At 43.0% G+C, this 19,808-nt stretch overlaps 1 protein-coding gene across 2 annotated transcripts in view; it reads left to right on the top strand.

Moving 5' to 3' along the window:
- Positions 1 to 19,808, top strand: part of BOC (BOC cell adhesion associated, oncogene regulated) — a 136,158-nt gene that overhangs the window by 97,863 nt on the left and 18,487 nt on the right. For both annotated transcript variants that reach the window (XM_082245049.1, XM_082245050.1), the window contains exons 4-11: positions 3,593 to 3,739; positions 11,661 to 11,804; positions 13,385 to 13,678; positions 15,060 to 15,332; positions 15,439 to 15,719; positions 16,514 to 16,676; positions 16,765 to 16,875; positions 17,847 to 18,053. In XM_082245049.1, the coding sequence (XP_082101175.1) occupies positions 3,593 to 3,739; positions 11,661 to 11,804; positions 13,385 to 13,678; positions 15,060 to 15,332; positions 15,439 to 15,719; positions 16,514 to 16,676; positions 16,765 to 16,875; positions 17,847 to 18,053 (1,620 nt within the window). The remainder of the gene's footprint in view (positions 1 to 3,592; positions 3,740 to 11,660; positions 11,805 to 13,384; positions 13,679 to 15,059; positions 15,333 to 15,438; positions 15,720 to 16,513; positions 16,677 to 16,764; positions 16,876 to 17,846; positions 18,054 to 19,808) is intronic.

Raw genomic sequence — 19,808 nt, 5'->3', positions numbered from 1 at the left:
CCTCGCCCCTCCCGGAGAGAGTTAACTGCTTCTTCCCCATAACTACCCAAAAAAACTTCTCTAGTTTTCTGGTTGCATAAAATGCTTGTGTCCTACTTTCCGGGAGATTGCGGCTTTCCATCAACCCAGGAATGGCAAGGAGACATAAGAACACAGGGTTGGCGAATGTACAAAAATTTACAGACCGTCTAAATATGGCTGTCCAAAAAAACATAATTCTCTACTGAAAAGGAAAAAAATAATAAATGTTTTTTTGTTTGTTTGTGCAATTAAGAAAACTTCTGATTCGTCAAAAACGCTTGGGGCTCCTATCCTTTTTTTTATCTTTCCAAGTAAAAAAAAATCTGATTTACCACCAAGCTTGGAGCTCCTATCTTTTTTTTGATTATTCCAATTAAAAATATTCTGATTGGCCAACATGCTTTGATCTCCTATCTTTTTTGATTTTTTCCAAGTAAAAAAAAATTCTTATTTACCACCAAGCTTGGGGCTCCTATCTTTTTTGATTATTCCAATGAAAAAAAATTCTGATTGGCCAACATGCTTTGGGCTCCTATCTTTTTTGATTATTCCAAGTAAAAAAAATAGATTTACCACCAAGCTTGGGGCTCCTATCCTTTTTTTGATTATTCCAATTAAAAATATTCTGATTGGCCAATATACTTTGGGCTCCTATATTTTTTGATTATTCCAATTAAAAATATTCTGATTGGCCAACAAGCTTTGGGCCGCTATCTTTTTTTTATTTTTTTCAAGTAAAAAAAATTCTGATTTACCACCAAGCTTGGGGCTCCTATCTTTTTTGATTATTCCAAGTAAATTTTTTTTAATGGCCACTACACTTGGTACTCACCTTGTTTTTGATTATTTTAATTAAAAAATATTCTGGTTCTTCTTCATGCTTGGGTCTTTTATCTTTTTTGATTGTCCCAGTTAGAGATATTCTAATTGGCTATCTTGCTTTGGGCTCTCATCTTTTTAGATTGTTCCAAGTAGAAATATTCCGATTGGCCACCACTCTTGCTGATCTTTTTTGATTGTTCCAATTAAAGATATTCTAATTGGCTCCAGTTAAAGATATTCTAATTGGCTATCTTGGTTTAGGCTCTCAACTTTTTAGATTGTTCCAAGTAGAAATATTCCGATTGGCCACCACTCTTGCTGATCTTTTTTGATTGTTCCAGTTAGAGATATTCTAATTGGCTAACTTGCTTTGGGCTCTCATCTTTTTAGATTGTTCCAAGTAGAAATATTCCGATTGGCCACCACTCTTGCTGATCTTTTTTGATTGTTCCAGTTAACTTGCTTTGGGCTCTTAACTTTTTAGATTGTTACAATTAGAAATATTCCGATTGGCCACCACTCTTACTGATCTTATCTTTTTTTGATTGTTCCAGCTAAAAAATATTATCATTGGTCTTTTATCAAGCTTTTATCCCTTTTTTTTTAATATTCCAGGTAAAGATTTTCTGATTGGCCAACATGCTTTGGGCTTTTATCTTTTTTTGATTATTCCATGTAAAAACATTCTAATTGGCTACTACTCATCTATTTTGATTGCTCCAGTTAAAAACATTCTGCTTGGGACACTTATTTTTTTTTTTTTTTTGGATTGCTCCAATTAAAAACATTGTAATTGGCCACCACACTTACAGTTTTTTTTTATTCCAATTAGAAAATTCTGATTGGCCATCACACATTGGGCTTGTTTTTTTTTTTTTTTTTTTTTTTTATTGTTCCATTTTGAAAATATTCTGATTGGCCACTAAGCTTAAGGCTCTTATCTTTTTTTGGTTGTTGCAATTGAAAATAATCTGATTGACCACTATGCTTTGACCTCTTACTTTTATTTTACTTTTTCAATTAAAAACTTTCTGAATGGCCCCAACATTTAGGGCTCTTTTTAATATGTCAAATAGAATATTCTGATTGGCCCCCACACTTTGGGCTTGTACGTTTTTTTTGTTTTTTTTTTTATGGTCCCATTTGAAACAATTCTGTATGGCCAACAAGCTTTGGGATCTTCTCTTTTTTTGATTGTTTCAATTGAACATATCTTGATTGGCCACTATGCTCTTGCCTCTTTTTTTTTTTTACTTCTTCAATGAAAAACATTCTGATTGGTCACTACATTTGGGGCTCTTTGCTAATATTTCAATTAGAATATTTTGATTGGCTTCTATGCTTTGGGCTTGTATTTTTTTTTTATCTTTCCCTTAAAAAAAAATCTGATTGGCTATTATGCTTTGGCCTCTTTTTTTTCATTTTCAATAAAAACTATTCTGATTGACCACCACGCTAGAGGCTTTTGTCTTTTTTTTTTTTTACTTTTTTCAATTTAAAATAATCTGATTGGTTACCACACTTAGGGTTCCTATCTTTTTTAAAATGATTCCACTTAAAAATATTCTGATTGACCTCTTATTTTATTTTTTTTTTACTTTTCAATTAAAAAACATTTTGAATAGCCCCAACATTTAGGGCTCTTTTTAATATTTCAAAAAAAAAAAAAAAAATTCTGATTGGCCACCACACTTTGGGCTTGTAATTTTTTTCTTTTATTTTTTTTTGTCCCATTTGGAAAAATTCTGATTGGCCACCAAGCTTTGGGCTCTTGTCTTTTTTCGATTGTTCCAATTAAAAATATCCTGATTGGCCACTATGCTTTGGCCTCTTATTTTTTCAATTTAAAACATTCTGATTGGTCATCAGATTTGGGGCTCTTTGCTAATATTTCAATTAGAATATTTTGATTGGCCACTATGCTTTGGGCTTGTATTTTTTTTTTATCTTTCCCTTTAAAAATATTCTGATTGGCAACTATGCTTTGGCCTCTTTTTTTTTTTGCTTTTTTAATAAAAACTATTCTGATTGGCCACCACACTAGAGGCTTTTTTCTTTTTTTTTTTTTTTGCTTTTTTTCCAGTTAAAAATATTTTGATTGGTTACCATACTTAGGGCTCCTATCTTTTTTAAAATTATTTCACTTAAAAATATTCTGATTGGCAGATTTGGATTCCATAATAATTCTGTTTGAACAATTGTAGGAATTCTGTACCCTTGATACGATATATATTTTTTGTATATGTACCTGCTCCATATGTTGTCATATGCTCCAACTGTTACTTTTGTGTTTAATCCTGTTATGTTTTTTAAAAAAAAAAAATATATATATATATATACATATATATATTCTGATTGGCCACTACTCTTTGGCCTCTTATTTTATTTTATTATTATTTTTTTTTTACTTTTTCAATTAAAACATTCTGAATGGCCCCAACATTTGAGCTATTTTTAATATTTTAAATAAAATATTCTAAATGGCCACCATGCTAGAGTCTTTTATTTATTTATTTTTCCCATTAATAATATTCTGATTGGCCACTACACTTAGGGATTTTTTTTTTTTATTATTCCAATTAGAATTTTGTGATTGGCCACCACACTTTTATCTTTTTTTAATTATTCAACTTAAAAATAGTATAATTGGCTACCATGCTTGGGGCTCTTACCTTTTTTTTTTTTTCATTGTTCGACTTGCCTACTTCTTTTGCATATTAAACATTTTAATTTTTTCCGCTCCCTACAGATCTGCAAGACTTCAAATCAGACACTCAGCACGTGATCGAGGTGGACGAAGGGAACACGGCGGTGATCGCCTGCAACCTGCCCGAGAGCCACCCCAAAGCTCAAGTACGATACAGCGTCAAGCAAGAATGGCTGGAGGCATCCAGAGGTGAGTTATCAGTCTGGTATTTAAATCAGAACTCTATGCCGATATAAAAGGTACAAATGAATGCAGCATTTAAGGTATGTTTTGTAAATGTAAGCAGTGCAAGTCAGGGGCGTAACTACAGGGGTTGCAGGGGTTGCAATTGCAACCAGGCCCCATGCTCCAGGCTTCCTATACACCTGGATAGGAGGGGCGGCGGGGGCAGCATGTAGAGAAATCACTGTCCTCCTTTTTCCTCCTGTAGCTGCAGGAGGAAAATGGAGGAGATTGGTTCCTCTGTATGCTGCCCCCGCCACTCCTCCTATCCAGTTCATTTGTGTTCTGCTGTCTCTGGGCCCCTGTGTGCTCCCCCGGTCCCCCCCCCCCCCCACTGTGTTGCCCCCCCCCCCACTGTCCTCCCTCCCCTCTCCTGCTTGCTGCTGCAGGAGGAAAATGGAGGAGATTGGTTCCTTTGTATGCTGCCCCCATCACTCCTCCTATCCAGTTCACTTGTGTTCTGCTGTCTCTCGGCCCCTGTGTGCTACCCTGGTCCCCCCCCTCCCACTGTGCTGACTCCTCCCCCCCACTGTGCTCCCTCCCCTCTCCTGCCGGCTGCTGCAGGGGATGTGTCACAATAGAGAACCAGGAAGGGGTCAGTAAATATGTAATTTCCCAGCTCCTTCCTTTTCTGAATGGACAGAGTCATAGTCAGTCACATTGTAAAACAAAAAAAAAAAACAAAAATGATAAAAAATACTACAATTAAAATACCAAAAATAAAAAATACTGACACCAGTGGGTGAACTTACAGGATCGCAAAGGTCACACTTGCGACCGGGCCCTGGCATTCCACCACCGTGGGGAGGCCCCAAGATGGCAGAACTTGTGAAAGGGCCCCACAACGAGAGTAAAGGGCCCCAGGATCAGTGGGGAGAGCCCCGGGCTTGAAGGGAAGGGCCCGGCCAGGGGTCCGGGGTGCCCTACATGGTTTCTTGCACCGGGGGCCCTGAAGGTACCAGTTACGCCTCTGGCGCAAGTGCCTTAATTTGACTTGGTATCAGCCTCTTGCAATCCCTGAACAGCAGAGCTCAGACTGGGAGAGGCAGCCTAAGAAGCCAATTAGGTGTGCTGTAATGCTCATAAGCTAACAAGGAGCATGCTGATAGGAGGAGACAACAGAGTGACAGCAAAATTAGTGTGCTGCTCCTTGTTTCACTGTTCAATCACAGACTGGGGAAGGGACATGATCTCTAAATGTTACTTACAGGTTGGAACTATCAGGAGAGAAATTACGAACGTTAAAATCCATACTGGAAAGCTCCGTTCTTGGCTGGTTTGGGTTTGTGGCATGTACACGATAGCCGTTTAGTAATTGGCCCATCCATATTTGAATCTGTAGAACCTTTACGCAGCTTTGCCACATGTTGGTCCTTCCTCTGAAACAACATGGCGGCCGACCCATGGGAACCGAAGCCCTAGCTAATGCAGCACACATACAGGCACGCCTTTTTCATCCATCCATCCATCATGTCCCAAGTGGTGGTGTCAGCTCAGCCGTGGTCCTGGCTTTCTGCCCGCTGACAGTTGAGCTGGTCCCGGGGAGGTGAGCACACACCCCGCCTCCGCCAGGGACATGCCCAGAACTGCCTGGGCTGCAGGGCTGACAATCCTGGCTGATGTGGGAAGTCAAAATATATCGAAATAATGAAGAGCAGGGAGTCTAGCGGGTGAGTGAACACCGCCATGCCTGAGGGCCTCACATCATCGCTGCCTTCCACTTTGTACTGCTCCACTGACATAACCCCAATATAACCCCCCCATGTGCAAAACTCAACGCTTAACCCCTTTGCTGCTGGACTGGAGAGGCAACAATCAGGAACCCAACTGCATATCACAGATGCCAATCCAAAAAAATTAAAATGAAAGTGTGTATGTATGTATGTATATGTATATATATATATTTTCTTTTTTTTCTTAATTATATATGTATATTTATATATATATATATATATATATATATATATATATATAAATATACATATATATATATATAATTTGCTAGAGGGGCTTTAGTGTCGCATTCCAGTTCTCAGTAATTTTATATAAAATATATATAATGCGTAATTATTAAACATAATGCATTAAATAATATATATATTAGCATAGAGCCCTTCTACATATAAAGGGTTCTATTGGTTGAGATGCCAACACTGGATACCATTATCAGAAGGAACACAATGAAGTTATTGTGATACCAAAAAGTAGAGCAAATAAATAAGTATTAAAAATACAATTTATCACAGCTTACCGTTCATTGGCTGTATTCATTTTTTTTTTTTTTTAAAGATTTTGTGTTCTTTTACTTCATTTTTTTACCTTGTGGTCCTACACTTCCTGTCACCCTAAAAAGGAAGAGTGCTAGGACTATATTGGCAATCAGTGGCAAGAATGTTCCTTAAAATGGTGGTCAGTGGGAAGAATGCTCCTTACATTGGTGGTCAGTGGGAAGAATTCTCCTTAAATTGGTGGTCAGTGGGAAGAATTCCTCTTAGATTGGTGGTCAATGGGAAGAATTCTCCTTACACTGGTGGTCAGTGGGAACAATGCATCTTATAATGGTGGTCAATGGGAAGAATGCTCCTTACATTGCTTGTCAATGGGAAAAATACTTCTTACATTGGTGGTCAGTGGGAAGAATGTTCCTTACATTGGTGGTCAGTGGGAACAATGCTTCTTACAATGGTGGTCAGTGGGAAGAATGCTCCTTACATTGGTGGTCAGTGGGAAGAATGCTCCTTACATTGGTGGTCAGTGGGAACAATGCTTCTTACAATGGTGGTCAACAGGAAGAATACTTCTTACATTGGTGGTCAGTGGGAAGAATGCTCCTTACATTGGTGGTCAGTGGGAAGAATTCCTCTTAGATTGGTGGTCAGTGGGGAGAATGCTCCTTACATTGGTGGTCAGTGGGAAGAATGTTCCTTACATTGGTGGCCAGTGGGAAGAATGTTCCTTACATTGGTGGTCAGTGGGAACAATGCTTCTTACAATGGTGGTCAACAGGAAGAATGCTCCTTACATTGGTGGTCATTGGGAAGAATGCTTCTTTCTTCGCTGGTCAATGGGAAGAATACTTTTTACATTGAAGGTCAGTGGGAAGAATGTCCCTTACATTGGTGATCATTTGGAAGAATTCTCCTCACATTGGTGATCAGTGGGAAGAATGCTCCTTACATTGGTGGTCAGTGGGAAGAATGCTCCTTACATTGGTGATCAGTGGGAAGAACGCTCCTTACATTGGTGGTCAGTGGGAAGAATGCTCCTTACATTGGTGATCAGTGGGAAGAATGTTCCTTATATTGGTGGTCAGTGGGAAGAATGTTCCTTACATTGGTAGTCAGTGGGAAGAATGTCCCTTACATTGGTGGTCAGAATGCAACCTTTGATGTCATGTAGCTGGCTCTGCCAAATGGTGTTGGCCCTGGATCCATGCAAACACCATCAAATGAGAGGTCAATAAGCCAGTGATTACAGGAACCTTATTAACCTCTGTAGGAACCCTAGTGTTCTACGGAATCCTTGTTGATATACTGTGTGGGTGTGTGTGTATATATATATATATATTAAGTTTTTTTTAAAGAATTACAGTATAGAGAAGAGAAAACAGTTTTAAAAACATTTACACATATTGATCATTGATAACATAAGTTTTTTACATTTTCCATGCTTCCCTGAAGTGAAGCAGAATATTATATTTTCCCTCTAAATTACACACAAAGGTTGTTGGTTAAAAACAATATTTGCTCAGAATGATGAAGATTGGGTCTTAGTCTGTTTCCTGTAACTTTATACCTGAGTTATTAGGTGGAGCAGACGGACAGAGCCGTCCACAGGGGGGGGCATGGAATGTGATCCCCAGTCCCCTGTGCCGTAAATGGGGGTTTGCGGGGGGGTTAGAGGTTAAAGTGTGGATGTCTCAGCAGGGATTACGGTAGGAATCGCTCGGTACTTGGACTAATCAGAGCTGTCTCTGGCTGTCAGCTCTCATTATCTTCTCGCATAGCAACCGATGTCAAATAAAACTTAGGAAATAATCCTCGGGGCCAGTGCAGGCGATGAGATCTTTACCTGCTGTCAGTCTGAGCTGACGCCTTCGGGAGGGGAAAGAAAGGTTTGGCAAAGCAAGAGGAGAGAAATGGGACTGATAGCCAACACGGCCTGGGGGCGAATGTGTCATGGAGACGAATATCTTGGAACTTAGAATGGCGCGTTGTATCGTATGTACTCATCTACGCATATCAAGAAAGATGCTTCTGAAGTTCAGGGTCTCATGGTATAACCTTGATCATGACTAGAGTCCTTTTTCCAATTGACAGAAATTGTCTGTGATCTAAGTCACTTTGGTTGGGGGGCTTGTGGAACCCAGATTGCTTTAGGGATGTTGGGAGATTCCTTGTCCTGCTTCCCCAGCCCCTCGTATGTGTAAGTCACCCTGTCTCTATTAGGGGCAAAGGGTGACCAAGAACCCCAGTCAGGTCTGTACTAATCAGACTCGCTGTACAACCACACTGGACTCAGCCTTTCGTGTTACCCCGGTTATCCTGGGTTCTATATGTGTGGTTTGTGTTGAAAGAGTGAGGGGCTATTTCACTTGGGACAATAATATCTCTGAACAGTGTCCCTCAGGAAATATATGAAGATGAACGGTTTGACCTTTCGGATTGTTAGAGTATTGCAGGAGTGTCACATAGACCTTAGCTAGATAGCGAGGTGGGGTTGGGTTTGCTATTGTTAAGTACCTGTATCCCATTGTTCTATTGTTTATGTGTGTCTTAGAGCCGATTCACACTGGTGCGACTTGTCAGGCGACCTGGTCGTCTGACAAGTCGCCGTGGGTCGCCTGCCATAGATTAGCACAGGACCCGTTCTAATAGGAGCAACACAAATCGCTCCGACTTAGAAAAAGGGTCCTGTACTACTTTGGCGACCTGGAGCGACCTGCATTGACTTCAATGATATGATGTCCGTGCATGCCGCTCCGAGGTCGCGGTGCGAGATGCGCACCGCGACTTCACAGGTCGCCCCGGGAAATCGGGTCGCGCCTATGTGAACCGGCTCTTAAGATCAACTTATTATGGGATGTATATGTGGATTGGCTGCTAAGGGGGAGGGGGGATTGTCCCAGAGTGTATATCTCTTTGTGACTGTGTGTGAATAAACAGTTTATTTTCTGGTTTCCTCCAAAACTTGTACTGTTGAGTTCTTGGGGTAACTATAGCCAGATTCACGGATCTTGTGTTCCAGAGCTTTGGAAGCAGCTTCTTGGCGGAGATACCCAGTAGGGGTGTCCGGAGACCGTCACGTTGTCCTTCCATGATAAGCCACACAGGGAGTGCGTTGTTTTCTGCAGGTACTACTGTGTAGCACTGCAAAGAAGGAAGCAGAGACTGCTTATGCAATGGGGTGAGACATATGGTCATATCAGTGCATTACAAAAGCAGTCTCTTCTTCCTTCTTTGCAGTGCTACAGTAGTTGACTGACCTGCAGAAAACAATGCACTCCCTGTGTGACTGTTATCTTAGCAGCTGTTACAGTAGATGTAAAGGCAACATTTTTTTTTTTGCATTAGGTAGGTGGGGATTAGGCCCTCTGCCAAGTTTTTGTTGTGGTCTCTGTCATCACTGGGGAGATTTTACCTATTTGTCCTTTGGTGCTATGACAATTTTTGAGTTGTCATGACAGCGCGAGGTGAGGGGAAATATTCCATCAGGGACAATATGACAGCTGTCAAGGTTGGAAATTGTACTCATCTTGGGTATCCAAGACAGGAAATTAAGGGAAATGATGTCCTCAGCAGGACATACACCGAGTACCCTGCTCCATCCAAAAAGTGAACAAAAGAAATTTGGGCTTTTCATGCACTTTAACCACTTAACGACCAGCTACGTAGATCTACGTCGGCTGACTTTGTGTGGTTATACCGGGATGATGCCTCTAGCTACAGGCATCATCCCGGTACCGTTGTTTAGAGCCGACGGTTGGCTTTCCGTCGGTAATGACCGATGCGGCTCGGGAGCCGCTCGATCGTTAGGGGGGGGGGGGGGCGGGGGGGGCTTGAAGGGACGTCCCCCCTCCCGCCGCCTTCCGTGGATTTGCTCGGGGCTCCCGTCCCACCGGGAGCCCCGAGCACCCAGCCGGCACGTCCGCCGGCTGGATGGAGTCCCGATGAATGCTGGAAATGGCATCGATCGGGTTTCCGATGACTTAACCCGGAGGCGGCGTCCATGACGTCACTTCCGGGTTACTGTGCTGCAAAAGGCGGCAGATTTGAAAAACGGCTGTATGCAAAAATGCCGTTTTCGGCGTTTTGCATACAGGAAAGTGTAGTGGAGGGGTCTAGGGTCTTTTAGACCCTTGATCCCTCCATAAAGTGTACCTGTCACTACATATTGGTGTGACAAGGGATGTTTACATTGCTTGTAACAGCAATAAAAGTGATCAGATTTTTATTTTTTTTTTAAAAACGTGTAATAAAGTTAAAAAAAAAGAAAAAATAAATAGGAAAAAAAAAATAAATGTAGCCGCCCCCGTCACCGCTAGCTCGCGCACAAAAAAAAACCGTATATGGAAGTCGAGCCGCGAATGAAATCGCTGTTCAAACCACACATGTGAGGTATCGCCGCGATCGCCAGAGCATGGGCAATAATTTAAAAAAAAGATCTACACTCTAACTCTGAACTGGTAACCGTTATATAAATTTAAAGCGTCGCAGATTGAGATCTCTATTGACCGTAGTTTGTCGCCATCCCACGGGGGGGGGGGCACAATTTTAAACCGTAACATGTTGGGTATCTATTTACTCGGCGTGACATCATCTTTCACAATATACAAAAAAATGGGCTAACTTTACTGTTTAGTATTTTTTAAATGCAGTGAAATGTGATTTTTCAAATTTTTTCCAATAAAATGGCGTTTTAAAGACCGCTGCGCAAATACCGCGTGACAAAAAATTTTGCAATGACCGACATTTTATTCTCCAGAGTCTTTGCTAAAAAAATATATATAATGTTTGGGGGTTCTAAGTAGTTTTCTAGGAAAAAATACTGATTTTAACTTGCAAACAAAAAGTGTCCGAAATAGGGCTGGGGGTAAAGTGGTTAAGAGAGCTACAGTAATTGCACTGAGCTACCGAGAGCTCCCTCCAGTGGTCAAATCTCTTTATTGAACACTATAAGAAAAAGGTGGAAGAGCAAGCTTGTCAAAGCAGAGTAGAACTTAGGCTTACCTCCATTCCAAAGCCCGATTGTCCATCTTGTTTTAACATGGCAGTTGAAATTGATATTGAAACCTCAGAAAACATGGCTTGGGTACATGTTTGAAATTACATCTAAAGCTGACCATTTGGCCAAGCATGTTACAATCTAACTATACAATCTGCTTTAGATTTACCAATGACTATGTAGAGCAAGAACGTTCCAGTTATAATTTGAATGGATTGTATAGGCAATCCTTCCTCCTAGGTTCTCAACCTTTTCAACACAGAGAAACCTTTGAAATAACATTACGGTCTCAGGCAACTCTGCTAAATATTACTCCATCTACAACTTATGAAGCATTAGTGTGATGGGTCAGTGGGAGGAATGCTCCTTACACTTGTGGTCATTGCGAAGAATTACCCCCTTACAGATGGCTGAAAAGGTCAATGGTGCCAGTGGGAACTTATCTGAGAGGCAGAAATTGCTCAAGGAATCCCTAGAAACCTCTGGAGGAACCCTAGGATTCCATGAAACCCTGGTCTATAGGTCTAAGTAAGCTTGTATGGAGATTGTACTGTGTAACTCCATCCTAAATCACGTAAGACCTGAATAAGGCATGCCATCAGATAATATTTTAGAAATAACGCAGTGCCTTATAAAATTTTTGTTCTTCTTTGTGTCTGCACAGATAATTATCTTATCATGCCCTCGGGGAATCTGCAGATCGTCAACGCCACCCAGGAGGATGAAGGAACGTACCAGTGTGCGGCGTACAACCCGGTAACGCAGGAAGTGAAAAAGTCCGTCTCCAGCGACCGCCTGCGAGTACGACGTAAGTCAGAAGATCTGTTAGGCTAGCCATAGACTGAAAACGGGCCAGAAGATCTGACTATTTTGTGTAACTTGCATGGCAAAAACAGATTTATATCTATAGATTTTCTTATATAATAACCTGTATACCACTGCCTTTGTTGACCGCTGTCTGAAAAGGTTTTGGCAGTCCACAGATTCCTCTTGTGACAAGTTCTTTTTACTTCTTGACCAAAAATATACAATTTCTATTGTGTTTATAAGCTTTTGCTACGTAGCTAGTTGACCAAACAGAATCAGCAAATCCAATTCTTCATCCATTCTTCATATTTGATAATAAAAGCCTAAGAGCTGGTCCACACTAGCGCGACTTGTCAGGCGACTTGTCAGCCTGACAAGTCGCGCTCCCTCGTGGTCCATTGACCGCTACAGGACCCGTTCTAATAAGAGCGACACAAGTCGCTCCGACTTAGAAAAAGGGTCCTGTACTACTTCGGGGCGACCTCGGAGCGACTTGCATAGACTTCCATTATGTGAAGTCCCTGCAAGTCGCTCCGAAGTCGTAGTGCACGGTAATGCACAAGTCACCCCCGAAGTAGTAAGGAGTCGTGTCGGCTCAGTGTGAACCGGCTCTTAGACCCCATTCACACTAGCGCGACTTGTCAGGCGACTTGGTCGCCTGACAAGTCGCGGTGGGTCGCCTGCCATTGATTAGCACAGGACCCGTTCTAATAGGAGCGACACAAGTCGCTCCGACTTAGAAAAAGGGTCCTGTACTACTTTGGGGCGACCTGGAGGCGACTTGCATTGACTTCAATGATATGAAGTCCGTGCAAGTCGCGCCGAGGTGCACCGCGACTTCACAGGTCGCCCCATCAAGTCGTATCGCCCCTGTCTGAGAGGGGTCTAAATCAGCATTTCTCAACCTTTTCAACACAGAGGAACCCTTGAAATAACTTTCCAATCTCAGGGAACCCCTGCTAAAAATTACTTTATCTTTAACTCATGATACATTAGTGTGGTGATCAGTGGGAAGAATGCTCCTTACACTTGTGGCCATTGGGTAGAATTACTCCCTTACATAAAGCTACAAAGATCAATGGTGTCAGTGGGAACTTATCTGAGAGGCAGAAATTGCTCATGGAACCCCTAGCAACATCTAGAGGAACCATAGTTGAGAGCCCTACCCTAAAGTGTATGCAATGCCAGAGTTGCCCGATCTTGGAGAATTGTCTCAGGAACAGTTGCCCCATGGGAGGATTTTTTTCCCATCTCTTGCTATGGTGACAACTCAAAATTTTTGAATTTGCCCTTTATTTTGTGTCCTGGTCACAATGATCACCAGGAAAAATAGTGGGTGAATATTCCATCAAAGACACAGACTACAATAAAAATTTGAAAACTCTTCGCTGTTCCCTAATTTTGACAATTATTATAGTGAACTGTTGACTTGTACAAATAAAAATGGTACCTGTCTTCCCTTATATACTCTACTAACCATGTTGAACAAGCTTCGGCCAATTCCCATGTTTCCTGTATCAATTTACTTTTGGTGGTCAATTCAACTCTTGCTGTTCCTCATACACAGTGTTGGCATTTCAGGCTCCACAGCGGAGGTGGCTCGGATCATCTACCCTCCCATGGCACAGACCATCATCGTCACCAAGGGCCAGAGCTTGTTTTTGGAGTGTGTGGCTAGTGGCATGCCACCGCCAAGGATCACTTGGGCCAAGGATGGGTCAGACGTCATTGACCAGAACAAAACACGCTTTCTGCTCAGCAACCTCCTGATAGAGGCCACAAATGAGGAGGATTCTGGGACCTACACCTGCACAGCTAGTAATGGAATTGGAGATGGAGGCTCAGCATTTATCTTCTATAACGTACAGGTTTTTGGTAAGTTATGTCAGATTTGGATGGCATTGAATTCTCAGACCTCTTTGATCCATCTAGCCACATTAATGTAGCATAATGCAGAAAGAGGAGCTGATTAAAAAAGCAGGAAACAACGTTTTTGAGGATTTCATGTGATTACACCCATTAAAACCATCATTTTTGGCCAGGTCCATCTGCCAGTCGGTGCCTTCATGGGCATTTGTGCTGAATTATTGATACTGGTAGATCATTCATGTTTAGATGATATCTGTCTTTAGATCAGGGGTGTCCAAACTATGGCCCTCCAGCTGTTCAGGAACTACAATTCCCATCATGCCTAGTTGTGTCTGTGAATGTCAGAGTTTTACAACGCCTCATTGGAAATCTAGTTCCTGAACAGCTGGAGGGTCATAGTTTATACACCACTGCTTTAGATGGACTCCTGGGGTATTGTTCTCCAAATTCAAAACAAGCCACTCAGTGGTGGAACTTCCATTCTAATAGTGGACTTGGCCCTGCAGCAGACTCCTCGTTCTCGTGGTCTGAGTAAAAACAGGCAGCTGTTCAATTTTGTAGTTGGGAACCTTTCTTGAGTTTTGGGAAGGATGGATTTTGTTTGGGAAATATCCTGTCCACCACATTTGTGACATATTCAACATTTTAGTAAGTTTCAGATTGTGAAAGACAAGAATTAAGACTCATATTGAATAATATAGCCTTTCTCAACTGGGTGCCGCGGCACCCTGGGATGCCACCTAATGCCCTCAGGGGTGCCGCAGCATCCTGCTTGAAAAATGCTGTCAGAACCCACGAGCTCCCGCTCCACTGAACTGTACATCAGCACAGCAGGAACTTGGTCAGCACAGTACAGCCTAGAGCAGTGGAAGGGGGAGGTGACCTCCTAAGTGAAGAGCCCCTGCAAGGCAGTACTCGGTGCAAGTGTAAGGCTATGTGTGTGCATATGCAGTGCCGGTAGTGGTGGCGGAAGCAGAAGAGGTATGTGCCCCGGGTTCCGACTCTGCAACCGGCTGTTGATGCAGAGCTAAATCCAGCAGCCAGCCATATGTCACTTTCAGTTCACCAGCCCTCCTCACTCTGTCCGCACTGATCACAACCTTATGGATTGTAATGGAAGAATGGTCCTGCTCTGAGAGGGAGGGTAAGGGTTGGCTTGCAGAGGTTAGGAGAGAAAGGGGGTACGTACAAAAGGGGGGTTTGTGGTACAGAGGTGAGCAAATTGGGGATTTGAAATACAGAGATGAGCAAAGAAGGAGGTCAGGGGCACAGATGTAAGCAGAGAGGAGGTTATGGGGTAAGAAAAGTGAGCAGTGGGGGGGGGGGGGTTGACAAATACTGCGGTAATACATAAAATACTGACTCATCATTTAATTTCATCTCTCAGAGCCACCTGAGGTCAGCATGGAGGTGTCCCAGCAGATGGTCTCCTGGGGTCAGACTGCAAAGTTTTCCTGTGAGGTGAAGGGCAACCCACCTCCATCTGTGGTGTGGTTGAGGAATGCAGTGCCTGTTCTTTCTACGCCGAGACACAGGATCTCCAGGAAGGTTCTTCGAGTGAGCAGTGTGGGGCCTGAGGACGATGGCATTTACCAGTGTATGGCAGAGAATGAAGTAGGAAGTGCACAAGCATTGACTTTGCTGATGACCACCAGGGCAGGTGAGTAATATGTCATCATGAATGTCCTTAAAATAACTTTTCATAACCTTCTTTTTTTTTTCATACCCTACCTCATCTTTTACTGACCACCCAATTATGTCTCCAGGAACCTTTATAAGCCCTGGATCAGTTGTGGGCACCTGGACTCCAACGGAGGCACCTATTCCTGATGACAAACAGTTGCTCCTAACAGCTCAGTTGAAGCAAAGACCTCCAACTCCAGGATCCCCAACTCCTTGTCCATCTGATAAGACGATCCTCCAGCCTGAGGCTCCCATAATCCTCAGTTCCCCCCGAACTTCCAAGACCGATTTCTACGAGTTAGTGTGGAAACCCAGACAAAATGGCAGAGCCACAATCCAGTACTACACTGTGAAACACCGCAAGGTACCTCAAGAGAACCTCTTCAATAATTGACTTGTTTCAAGATATTGGATGAATATAAACATTCTTATTAGTGTATTTTTTTTACTGACCCCTTGAAAGTTTTCTAAACTAATTGCTTTATATGTTCAGCAAGTATTCAGTTTGTGCTGTACGTGTAACCTTTATCTAAAAACGTAATCTGGTTCATGTATACTTTTGCTCCCCCTACTGGTTATGTCAGAAAGTGATTTTAGCACCCTTGCAGAAAGACTGCTCATGAAAAAAGTACATATATTATAGTGAACCTACATTGAATGTTTGCTATGTCATAGTTTCATAATCTCTATTTATATTTTTTCCCCCTATACTGGCTAAGTCTGAAAGTGCAGTTAGCATCCTTGTTGAAAGACTGCTGTAAAAATAATATACATTATAATGTAAACCTTTGTTTTTTCCATGCAGGGCAAAGCAACAGGTTCCATTAACTACTTCCCTCCCCAAACACTTAACTTTCCTTCATTCATGAATGAAGAGAGAAGGCATGTTTAAAGTTGAGACTTGAGGCTTACACTGGGCTGGGCGCTTCCTTCCCATCCCTAGTTGACAATATTTATGAGCCTATATGGCCAATCACATGGGAAGAAGATGGGCAAGTCACATGCTCCCCTTACCTGGAATTACTGGGCCTTTCTCTTCATTCCCAGAGGGTGAACAGAGCAGTGGGATAGGGAAAGGAAGACTAGTAGTAGGCATTGTTTCTCACTTTCCTGGGAATATAACTCCACATGTATCTGACTTTCCTCTTCTTTCTACAGCAGGTGGGCAATGTGTCTGAAGAGTGGACTTTTTATCGAGTTCCTGGATCTCAGAACCGCCTAACGCTCACTAAACTGGACCCAGGAAGCTTATATGAAGTGGAGATGGCAGCTTACAACTGTGCTGGGGAAGGACAGACAGCCATGATGACTTTCCGGACAGGTAAGGAATACTTGCTGGGTTGACCTGAACTACAGGTGTAATCTTCTGGCCAATGGAGGGTATACATTCTTTTTGTTGTATATTGCAGGGCGACGCCCGAAACCTGACATTATAGCCAGCAAAGAGGTGCAGATTCAGAAGGACGACCCAGGGACCAGCACACAAAGCAGCAACCAGTCCGACAATAACCGACTGTCCCGTAAGTGCCCCAGTTTTGTCCTGGTCTATAGCTTTTTATTTCATGAATTTAAATAGCAAGACCAATGTATACAGCACTTTACATATTGTACAGTTTATTCACATGAGCCCATGCCCTCAAGAAGCTTACAATTTAAGGTCCCTATCTCAAACACACATACTAATTCCAACAGACTGGAGCCAATATTCTACCAGCATGTCTTTGAAATGTGGGAGGAAACCCAGGCGGGCACAGGGAGAACATGCAAACTAGGGATTGACCGATTATCGGCAAAGCCGATATATCGGGGGCCGATACGCACTTTCCCCGATATATCGGAATCGGCCCCTGAGATTACCAATATTGCCGATATTTCGGGAAAGTGCTTGTATCGGAGTGATGCCTGCAGCTAGAGGCATCACCCTGGTACCGGCGTCCATCGCCAACTGTCGGTTGTCTTGTAATGACAACCGATGTGGCTGAGAAACCACTCGGCTGTCATTACAAGGAGCGGGAGGGAACGTCCCCCCCCCTCCCGCTGCCTTCCGCGGCTCGCCCGGGTCGCCCGTCCCACCAGGAGACCCGGGCAACCAGCCTGCATGTCCACCTAAGAGAAGACCCGATCAAAGCTGCATTCGGCTCTGATCGGGTCTCCATGTAAAAACCCGGAAATGATGTCATGACATCACTTCCGGGTACTCTGCGCCAAATTAAAAAAAAATTACAGCATTTAACACAGCCAAACTTGGCGTTTTGAATGCTTTTAAGTGCAGAGGAGGGGTTTGGGGTCTTTTAGACCACCAAATCCCTCCACAAGGAGTATCTGTCTGAAAAAAAAAAAATGTACGAAAATATTGGCCAATATCAGCAATAAAAAAACGATATCGGTCGATCACTAATGCAAACCCCATCATATAGAGCTCTGGAGAAGGCAAAATATAAGAATTCAAACTCATACATTTAGGTAATAATGATTTCTGTTGTCTTTACAGCTCCGGAGGCTCCAGACCGACCTACCATCTCTGCAGCCTCTGAAACCTCTGTATACGTGACCTGGATCCCCAGAGGCAACGGTGGATTCCCGATCCAGTCTTTCCGGGTGGAATACAAGAAACTAAAGCAGCAGGGCGACTGGATTTTGGTGACCAGAGACATCCCACCATCACGTTTGTCTGTAGAGATCACCGAGCTGGAGAAAGGTGAGCAAAGGCACATTTGCTTGGTATTTCTGGACAAAAATTCAAGTGAAAAAGATTGGCACAATTGAGTTTAGCTTCCGTCATGCAACCTTCTCATGCAGCAAGATTCATGGTAGTTTTAATATTCTCAGTAGCAGCCTCCTAATGATAGATTGGTCCATTGACTCTATATAGCAGCAGAATCACAGGTACCTTGAAAGGTTGAACAACAGAAATTCCCATGCTTTTTTGTCTGACAGCATCTTCATTCAGGCTCTCTCCAGGACACCATAAAGCACAGCAGAAGTCTCAGAAGATGCTTCCTCTGTGTAGCCATTTTTCTGGTTTGACTGGTGACACAGCCCAGCCTTAGGTTCCTTTAAGTTTTTTCAGCCTCTGTCACAGGCCAGGTTTATGTTTTGTAGGTCCAGGTTCAGGATCTCAAGAGAACAAAGCCTTCTTCTTTAGACCCAGGTTCAGGCACTCAGGAGAAAAAAAAAATTCTATTTTAGGTCCAGGTTCAGGGCCTCAAGAGAACAACCCCTTCCAGGTTCAGGCCCCCAGGAGAAAAAAAATCTTCCTTTTTAATTCCAGGTTCAGGCCCTTAAGAGAACAAACCATTCTTCTTTAGGTCCAGGTAGAGGAGGACTTCTGATTGACCATGCGTGTCCTGAAAAGACCACTTTGACGTTCCAATAGTCTGAGGCTCAAACTCAGTAGCTTCTTGGATACCCGAGGTCAAGCTTTTAGCATACTTCTGAGGGGATATCTGGCCTCTTCACCAGCTCTTCATAAAATTCAGACCTGGTCTGTAAAAACGTATGACCCTCGCATGCTCTGAACTTTGTCCTCTAGACTGTGTAGTCTTCTGGCCTAGCAGGTGGCGGTCCTGAGGCAAGACTCAACTTGCCAACCGTGGCCCTGGATACAGTGCTATCCAGCTTGCCAAAAGATGAAGCTCCTTCAAAAGGATCTTACACTAGGCCTGTTAGAGGCAGGATCAGCAAGCTCAGGCCCCAGCCATAGCACTTACTTTGCCGTAACTGACGGGAGCATAACCCACGTCACTATGTGGATGATGTCAATTGGAGCCTCACCATAGAAACAGACACCAGCTCTGGCTCCTGAACTACCGAGTTTCTGAAAATGCTCTTGAATACTGCGTCCACATTCTCCTATCACGTTTCCATCACTTTAAACATGGCCACAAGAGCCTAGGCCGAACTCTCAGGCCATTCACTGCATCTTTCAAGGAAGAGTGACATGCTTGGTTGCCTCATCAAAGCCTCAACAAGTAGAGAGGCAGCCTTTAGATACTTCACATCTTTATCTCTGAATGGATAGAGCTTGGCCATCTTGCTCAGAAGGGAGGTAGATCTCACGACTTTGCTAGACTCATCCAAAATGATATCCCTTATTTCCGTTAGGAATGTGAAATTAGAACACTCTCTCTAGAGGTGCTTAAAGAACTTCCTCTTGCATTGCAGGAGACTCTATAGGTTCTACTCATGTAAATGCCCCCTTCATTGCCTTGACCAAAGGCTTAACAAGAGCAGATGGACTCATCTCGTTCTACCTCACTGGGCAGATCACTTCATAGATGGATGTCTTGGTTAGGACAGTTCCAGTTCTTCCTGGCTGTCCTTAGTGGGAGAACACACTGTAAAGGCAGTTGGACTTTGCTTGTGGCTTGTACCCCACTCTTTAAGGGATTCTTGCACTACGCACCTCACCAGAGATTCCCTTTGCTGGAAATCACCGTCCTCTTTTCCAGCC

This window comes from Pelophylax lessonae, assembly GCF_965119305.1.
Source record: "Pelophylax lessonae genome assembly, chromosome: 2".
NCBI classification, from domain to species: domain Eukaryota; kingdom Metazoa; phylum Chordata; class Amphibia; order Anura; family Ranidae; genus Pelophylax; species Pelophylax lessonae.
Note: the sequence above shows the minus strand (reverse complement) of the source record. Positions and strands in the feature narration are given on the sequence as shown.